The sequence below is a fragment of the Acyrthosiphon pisum genome, chromosome A3 (genome assembly GCF_005508785.2).
Source record: "Acyrthosiphon pisum isolate AL4f chromosome A3, pea_aphid_22Mar2018_4r6ur, whole genome shotgun sequence".
In the NCBI taxonomy this organism is placed as follows: Eukaryota; Metazoa; Arthropoda; class Insecta; order Hemiptera; family Aphididae; genus Acyrthosiphon; species Acyrthosiphon pisum.
Window position 1 is genome coordinate 19,997,660 of NC_042496.1, and position 9,653 is coordinate 20,007,312.

At 35.9% G+C, this 9,653-nt stretch overlaps 2 protein-coding genes across 3 annotated transcripts in view; both read left to right on the forward strand.

Moving 5' to 3' along the window:
- The first annotated feature begins 1,007 nt into the window (after positions 1-1,007).
- Positions 1,008-3,163, forward strand: LOC100168552. The gene has a single exon (XM_029491701.1). The coding sequence runs from the start codon at positions 1,379-1,381 to the stop codon at positions 3,089-3,091; it is 1,713 nt and encodes a 570-aa protein (XP_029347561.1). The 5' UTR covers positions 1,008-1,378; the 3' UTR covers positions 3,092-3,163.
- A 4,199-nt stretch (positions 3,164-7,362) lies between these two features.
- Positions 7,363-9,653, forward strand: part of LOC100570386 — a 9,986-nt gene continuing 7,695 nt past the window's right edge. Inside the window, exon 1 of one of the 2 annotated variants that reach the window (XM_016800502.2) lies at positions 7,363-7,789. In XM_016800502.2, coding sequence (XP_016655991.1) covers positions 7,576-7,789 — 214 coding nt within the window. In that variant the 5' untranslated portion in view covers positions 7,363-7,575. The remainder of the gene's footprint in view (positions 7,790-9,653) is intronic. The other variant, XM_003241162.4, reaches the window with a different exon arrangement.

A 9,653-nucleotide genomic window follows, 5' to 3' on the forward strand; every position in this document is an offset into this window, starting at 1 on the left:
TTGGCCTTTATTATTTATGAATAAAGATAATCCTCGACCTACACTTAACAGTTAACACTGTAAGTAAAATCTAAAAAATAATATTTTTTTAACTTGTAAAAATATTTTTCAAGTTTATTTAGTACATGGTCATTGGTAGTTATGATCTGTTATACAATAATAATAAAAAAATAATAATAATAATAAATAATAACAAAAAATATTTATGCTTAATCGCCTTGCAATGAAAGATGAAACTGCCCCTTCATTTACAAAATAATCTGTAATTTTGTATCTAAGTTCTTTTACATCCAACAACGATTTACGAGGCATATTCCGGATTGCTAATAAACACATGTCATCTAAGATCCCTACAATACCTTTGCCGTGATCTATGAACGCAGAAGCATGACAAAAAGTAGTATGAGTGGCTCTTAACTAAAGACAATTTCAGTTTCGCCCACGACTGAAACAACTCACTTCCCGCCGTTACCACACAATTAGCTACTACAAACAACACAATTCATATTATTCTTGTAATAGTTAGGTATTATGGGTAGTATTTATTATACGGTAAAATGTATACCAAATCAAAACAAGAAAATAATTAAAACAGTTTAGTAGACAACTTGTAAATAGTCTATTATATTATATTCTGTGATGATGGATACCAGAATACCAGATTACAATAAGATAAATCAAATCATCAAACTACGTGAAATAGGTACGACACCTAAGTACGTTATCGTAATGGCCGTACCATGACGGACGACAGTACAATGTTGAGAACCTATGGCTTCAAGGGTGCAGGGTACGATCGACGGGTCGAGGGTAGTCGATACACAATATAGTAAATATACTATACATATAGTAAATATACATAATATAATAATTTATATAGTTCACAACATCTGGTCTGAACCGGTATATACAGTCTGTACTGTACCATAGAAAATATATTATTCTATATACTGCTGCTATTTATTACAACTGTTGTAGTGTTGTGTTGTGGTGTATAAGTAATGACAAAGACAATTTGGCATGGTCCATCCATATCGTACTAATCGCTATCGTCTTGATGTCGTACAGTAGTTTGTAGGCTGTAGTGCTGTATTGATGTAACATTTTTTAGTTTTTTAAACTGTTTTTCGTGGGTCATCTTACGTTCTTAACACTTTACGGGCTACACCTACGGTCTTAACGTAAATCGTATTGACGATCACACGTCGATTGCCAATAATATTTTTATCATTGAACAAGAAATTATTTATTTCTCTTGAGTTGTTAATTTATTGTCATATCAACAGGGGCGTTTCGTCGTTAATAAATTATCAATAACTGTTTTGAGTGACTATTTCGATTTTCATTTACTGTACGCGTGTAAGCAGTAAGCACTCAAATGTACGTTTGTGGCGGACGGCAGGCTATGATGGAAAACGAGAGAACGTACGTAGTACCTAGTTTGTTGCAAACGGCGTACTACGCTTGCACCGATATCGAGCGTGACAGGTACGACTGTTTGGAGGTACCGGACGTCGATATGCGACATTGTTGCGAGTTGCTGTTTGAAATATTAAAAATCGACAAAAACCTAAACGAGGGCAACGAAAGGCAGACCATGTTCAGCAGGTTGCAGTTGACCGTCAATGACAAGAGGTTTGAAAAGATATGCGGGGAGGCAGCGTCGCATGGACACATAAATTGCCTGAAACTCGCTCACGAGATCGGTGTCCCTTGGGTCCCATGTCTGGAATGTCTGGAATGCCTAAGATACGCAAAGGACAAGTGGGCGTGCAGCAACGCCGCGGAGAACGGTCACATGGACTGCTTGGTATACGCACGGGAAAACGGGTGCCCTTGGGACAAGTGGACGTGCAGCAACGCCGCGGGGAACGGTCACATGGACTGCCTGGTATACGCACGGGAAAACGGTTGCCCTTGGGACAAGTGGACGTGCAGCTGCGCCGCGGGGAACGGACACGTGGACTGCCTAGTATACGCACGGGAAAATGGGTGCCCGTGGGACGAAGATACGTGCACCTTCGCAGTGGAGAACGGTCACATGGACTGCCTAGTATACGCACGGGAAAACGGGTGCCCGTGGGACAAGTGGATGTGCAGTAACGCTGCGGAGAACGGTCACATGGACTGCCTGGTATACGCACGGGAAAACGGGTGCTATTGGGGCAAGGGGACGTGCAGCAACGCCGCGGAGAACGGTTACATGGACTGCCTGGTATACGCACGGGAAAACTTGTGCCCGTGGGACGAGGTCACTTGCACCCTCGCCGCGGAGAACGGCCACATGGACTGCCTCGTATACGCACGAGAAAATGGTTGCCCTTGGGACATGTGGACGTGCAACAGAGCCGCGATGAACGGTCACATGGACTGCCTGGTATACGCACAAGAAAACGGGTGCCCTTGGGACGAGGGGACGTGCAGCAACGCCGCGAAGAACGGTCACATGGACTGCCTCGTATACGCACGAGAAAACGGGTGCCCGTGGGACAAAAGGACGTGCACCCTTGCCGCGGAGAACGGCCACATGGACTGTCTGGTATACGCACGGGAAAACGGGTGCCCTTGGGACAAGGAAACGTGCAGCAACGCCGCGGAGAACGGTCACATGGACTGCCTCGTATACGCACGAGAAAATGGTTGCCCTTGGGACATGTGGACGTGCAACAGAGCCGCGATGAACGGTCACATGGACTGCCTGGTATTCGCACGAGAAAACGGGTGCCCTTGGGACAAGGAAACGTGCAGCAACGCCGCGGAGAACGGTCACATGGACTGCCTTGTATACGCACGGGAAAACGGGTGCCCGTGGGACAAGTGGACGTGCAGCTGCGCCGCGGGGAACGGTCACATGGACTGCCTAGTATACGCACGGGAAAACGGGTGCCCGTGGGACGAGGATACGTGCAGGACCGCTATGCTCTACGGTCACACGGATTGCCTGATTTACGCAAGGGAAAATGGGTGCCCTTTTGATGGCTTTACACGCCACATGGCCGGATTGAGTGGACACAAGGACCGCATAGATTACGCAAGGCAAAACGGACATTTTTATTATAATTGTCACACATCGCTTGTCTTTTTATTATGATTGTATGTTATGATTTCTTTGCGTTCGCTATACATATCAGTAAATTATTTTGTATCCTGCTAAGGATCTCGATACACCAACTTAATATTGTAGATCATAAATAAAATGCTTGATAATTTTTTTATCTAGTATATAGTATAAATAAAAAAATAAAATAAAATTTATTTACATGTTATTGTCTTAGATGCATACATTTAAACCCGATCTCACTGTAACAAATTCATGAAGCAATATTGTGTGCGCCAGTACACATTACAGAAGTGAATACTTGATTAATGTTTGGTTTTAATTAAAACTTGACTGTCGAATAATAGTAACATTCTATAGGTAGTAGATAATAATTGGAAAAAACTAACCTTGGTGGCTAGGTAATCAAGGAACATGTATGTATAAAACACAATCTAAATTTACATAATATTTACTATAACAAATTTAAAAGGATAACTTATTTCAACAATATGTCATAATGTACATCCTGAGAAAATATTTTAATTTTCACAAAATATACGAGGGATTGATTCACATGTTCATAATTTAATTTAGTTGATTAAATATTTAAATTTGAAATAAAAAAAAATATATTAATTTAATTTTACCATCGCTTTTTGAAACTATAAATCAGAAAAAATGATTAGTAATTATATTATAAAACTACAAACGAATTAAAATCTTAGTAATCTACTAGAAAAAAGTAAAGTGTCGTCTGCATACGTTACAACTTACCCGTTAATATCTAAGCAGTAAGTCACATGTTTACTATAGTAAATTAATATATTAATATACAATATAAACAAGGTTGGTTCCAAAACGCTACCTTGTCGTACAGCCTGTAATACCATTAATTTTGACTTTTTGTTTTCAATCAACTAGAGAACTTTTTAACCGTTTTAGGCTTGACTTAATTATTCCAAAATTGGAAGTAAGTTTCATAAGATCCACCATGTCAAATGCTTTAGCCAAATCCAGAAAAATTCCTGTTACTTCTTCACTTTTATCAAATATATCATAAAGAAATTTTGTAGTATTGTATTTAGCTCATTTTCTGTACATAATTTTGGTCTGAAACCATACAGATTTCTAGACAACATTTTTTTTTTTCTAAAAATTTAATTAACCTACTTTTTATTATCTTTTCAAATATTTTAGTAAAGTTACTGATATAGATATAGGTATTTCCTCTTTATTTTTAGTTCTACTTTTTGTGTTTACTACATCATTAATTAATTTATATGTTCATTTTGGGCTATATGAAACTTCTTTGAATTTTTTTGTGGAAAATAGTAGCCATTTGTAAACTTGTAGAAAAATTTACAATATTAACTAAAATTCTTAAAAAATGAACTTAATACAGTCAATGTACTTATTACTGAATACTGAGTTATAAGCTATTATGCTTATAGCTTGTGGATCGTTTGTCTTCAAAGTTAAAATTCTATAGGTAATATAAATATAATTTTGTTTTTCGTTATTTCGTTTCTGTGTAATTAATAATAATTTTTTATTATTTCGGAGTTTCAAATATTTCAAAAATTTCATACTTTATTATTAAACTAATGATTCCTCTCGTCAGGCTTTGCGTTAATATTATTCAGGGTGACTTTTAAAGAATGCTCACGCTATTTTTTTACTTAAATTGTACATATGTGCAAGGCCGGATTAAGAACCTGTTGGGCCCCGGGGCTGAAATTTCATATGGGCCCTTTTGACAAAACATGTTAACAAAGCCGCTCGCTACGCTCGCAGGAACATATATTTTTCTAACTATTTCACAAATTGACAATTGCATTAGAACAAATTAGAAAATTGATAGGTAAATGTAATTTATGTCTATAAAGCTACTCATTTTATTGTAGTATAATAAAAGTTAATATTTCATATTTCATTAATTTAAATTCAAATTTTCATAATAACTTTTAAATTTATAAACAGTATACTCATTTACAACAAATATCAAATAAAAGCCATTTTATCAAATACATTTTTTTCTTGCTTTACTTGAAGCCAACTTTCTTAGTACTTATTTTAAGTCTAATGATTTTAACAAATCATTCTCAGAATATAAAATCATTTGTATGTCTAAGTTTTCTTGGGTTTGACTGGTTATATACTTATTTTTTACTCTAGTTAATTTAGAAAAAGCTCTCTCCGTACCTACATAAACAACATATTATTAACTATAGATGATATTATTGATATCAATGAAAATATTAAATAACAGTAAAATGCGTTTTTTCTACCACCTAATGCTTCTGTAGGTATTTACTGTTTAGTTGTTTTTGTCGATAAAAAAAATGGTTTTTAAAATATAGAAAAACTTTTCTTTAAAATCACTAAAAAATGTGTATAAGCTTAAAATTGTTTTGGCCCCTTTCATTTTGGTACTTAAGAGGGCACCCCGGGACTTCCACCCCGGCTAGAACACCCCCCCCCCACCACTTAATCTGGCATTGCATATGTGTGTATATAATTATATAAATTCTGATTTTTAGAACTTTTTAATATACTTGAAGATTTTCGAATACTTTTTTATACCATTTAAGGATGATGTTGTTACAACACAAACTTCTGTTTTTCAAATAGGACTCCTCTTTTTTTACTTTTATTATTCAGCGGATATTTTTTTTTGAGAACTTTGATGCATATAAATCAAAATTCGAACTAGTAGTTTTGAGTTATAGGTATAAATTTGTGTACTGAGGATAATACGTATATGGATATTAGACAAGTAGATTTGGGGGCTTAGATGATTTTAAAATGTTAGTAGTTAGTTGTTAGTACTAATTACCATTGATCTATCAAGATAAATAATTTGAAAAAATTATGAAGTAGGTATACTGATAATAGTGGATAAGTAGGTACTACATCTAATATTAGGTATTTTAAGTTTTTTATTGTAAAACCATATTTTAAAGATTATTATCCTTAGTATACATATTTTAATAATTCAGCGATAGCCAATAACTTATTAGAATTTTGATTTTGATACATCTACATTTACAAGAACATCATCTGCTAAATAATTTGCAGTAAAAAAGGAAATTCTCATTTGAAAAATAGAAGTTTGTATAGCCACAGGACACTCTTTAATGGTAGTACAAAAAATATCAGGAATTTGAATATATTATGGTCTTTACTCTTTAGGTGTACTTAAAAATTCTAAAAATCAGAATTTGAATAAATGTATTTTTAAAAGGAAAAATTTGGTGGGCATTTTTTCACCAAAATGTCAAGTAAATTTTGTATTTCATTATGGGGCTCCTTAAAAAACCTATTACCGATCCATGGGCCTTTGGTGTGCCAGGCCGATACTGTCTATATCGACCCCCTGGGGTCGATTTTGACTTGTAAGGGGTCTATGTCAATGAAAATTAAAATCGGGGGTGTATCATGTGTAAATAGGGGTCCACGAAAATTATAAGTTGAAAATGCTTGTCGTAATTTTTACGAAAAAAATTATATATACATATATAATATATTATATATATATATATTTAATAATATGTGTGTGACGATGCGAACGATAGCGATTATTATAACGAACATTGTCGATAACGACTAAGCGAGTCGAAGGTGAATATCAGAATTTAGAATGTCAAGATAAAATCAAAATATTACACATTATAGTTGATTACGTTTATTTTTAGGTGTCACTAATAAGTACGATAAACATGATATCGGTCAACGCTGATGGTTAGAATATAATATAATATTACTGTGCGTTTGGTAATTTAGTTCATTCGTGACAGCCGATTATTGATCATACGTCGTTTGCCATTTTTCTAAGTTTTACTAATTCATTAATCGGTTAATTTTTGTACAAATAATATGTAAGTAATATATATTTTATAATATAAATGCTATTAATTATGGCTGATTCTAAAAGGACCCCAATATACTTAAGGTATATTAGCTGCATGTCAAAAAATAATATTGTTTAAAACATTTCGGTTGAGCCGTTGAGGTTTGAAAACAATGAGAATTTTTTTTAAAGTTGTAATTTCTTACAGGCACGAGGCAACGAAGTGAGCGGGATGAGCAGCTGCTATATTATAGCATAATGTATATCGCGAGCTTAGAAAGATCGCGAGTCACCCATTCCACTAATCATAAGTTGTCACGTGATTTGCACTCGTCCGTACAATCCACGATTTAAGATATATAGGTATATCTTAAATCGTGGTACAATCGTAGAACAATACAATGATAGAATTCCGTCAAGACGTCGGCAATACCGATTATTGTTTATTTATAACATTCTTATCAATAGACTCCTCGCTCGACTCGGTGACCGGTGCGGCGGTGCGCGTCTACCGCAGTCATACGGTTACATCGGTCCATACCACCGTTCGTAGTGACGTAGAAAAACGAGTTTATTGTTTAATGCTATACCCAATACTGGTGTTTATGTGTTGCCCTACGTACTTTCGCGGCCCGTTTTCCACGTGTGCGTATTTCGTGCGCTGACGGAGTTGGGTACGACGGTGATGGCCGACACAACGATCGCCGGCGGTCGACGACGCGGTATCGACCGCCGCAGCCGACCATATTATACCGACCGCCGCGGCATCCGACACGATACCGACCGCCGCGGCAGCCGTCACGGTGCTGACCGCCGCGGCAACCGTCACGGTGCCGACCGCCGCAAAGGGTTTCATACCGACCTCGGTGGACCGTTTTCGAACAACGGCGTCCGTTCACGTGAGTATTGAGTTTTACCGACCAAGCACATCGGCGTGTCAAAGGGGGTAATCGAGAGTCGGGCAGCCGGCCCCTCAGACCTTGTCCCATTTGTTGGGTAAGTCAGGTCGTGGACGAGAGCGTGCGCGCTTCCTGTGCAGACGTCGTTACGGGAAAAACGAAGGTTTAGGTGACGGGGTCGATATCTCCGCCTTGTGGCATTTTGATCTTTTGAAATTGTTGTTGTTTCTTTTATAAGACTACTATAATATTCTTGTGAAACGTGAAGAGACGTGCAGATTTTCTGTCTGAGTGTAACACGCGTGCTGACTGTAATTTAAGCATTTTGCATTTTTTCCAACGAACCGATGATCTAGAGAAGCGATAAGAATTTTGAAAAAGAATTGACATTTTCGTAGTCTTAGGACCGACTTTTCAACGGTTCGGTTATGCGTATAGATACTCGTTTCTTGCCGCTTCGTAATTTAAATTAACGAGATTTTGTTCACCACTAGTTTTATAAAAATATTTGTCGTACTCTGTAATCTCTATCCTGTGTACTCAATTTATATATTTATTCCGATTTCTTTTATACCCCCTAAAAAAACACATCTGAAAACATGGAAAAACGCACAAAACCTTAACAGAATGTAATATAAGTTATAAGTTATAACTTAAAAGTTATAGGTACTAATACGTCATAAACTAACATCATAAGTCATAACACATTATGCAATGCTTTACAATATTATTGTTGTGATTTGCTCTTGTTCGTTGGATTAAAATAACAGTAAATAATAAAATATAAATATTTAAATAGTAATACCAGTTCCCATTTTAGAATTGTATACATTTATATACTTATAAATAAATATAGGTACCCAAATAATTGGTGGGGAGAAAATATAAAACAAATCAAATAATATTATACCCGAGATTATACCTTTAGAAATACTTAATTCCATCGAATATAATCTATTAACAACAAGATTGACTCAGAAAAATCTACAATAAACAGTATAAACAATTATTGTTGAGTTATTTTTAAACATTCATTCAAATGTTGACTTTTGATGTTTTTTCTGTTGATTTATTACTTTATTTACTATACAACATATTAATTTTTTTTCTATTAGATTAAGTCTGACGATTGAGGTCATTAGTCTGGAAGGCTTGTAGGGTTAGTACAGTAAGGTTGAAACTGTTAGTACGGCTGGTTAGGAACTTATATGTGGTAAGGTTTTACGAACCCGGGTGATCACCCATCCGAGAACTGGTAGCAGCGGGCGTTACTTACTGTCAATCGTATAGCAACCAACGGCAGTGGCGTGCCGAACTGACAAGCAGACCTGAGGCAAACTATACAATTTGATCCCCCTCCCCACCACCAACAGTTTTTTCACTATTTTTTTTTATTATTCAAAATAATAGATATTATTAAGTTTTTTTAGGTATAAGTTGCACATCTATACTAACACATCCACCCACCCACCCAAATTTCCCTTGAGGCAATTGCCTCAAAAAATGACTGTTCGGCACGCCACTGACCAACGGCACCGTACCAAGCCACACCTGTTAATTTATGCTAGTATACCTATTACTAAATAAAATGTACTACTTATACATTTTTTATGTTAAAATTTCACAAAAAAATAAATATTTTACCTACTTCTTTGTGTGTGGAAATCAGTAGGCTCACTGGCAACTGGCGTATCCAGTCTTGACTATTTGTTATTCGTTGAAAACAAAAGAACAAAACATTCGATATACCTATTTTATTATTAGTGAGATTGATTAGTTGGTATCTCCACATAAACAGATAAAATGAACTATAATAATAGTATGATCATTATTCATACTTATAGATTTAGCTTGAATTTTAAAA

What these genes read in the sequence shown, in the direction of transcription:
- LOC100168552 (XM_029491701.1), top strand. Translation starts at nt 1,379, where the DNA reads ATGTACGTTTGTGGCGGACGGCAGGCTATGATGGAAAACGAGAGAACG.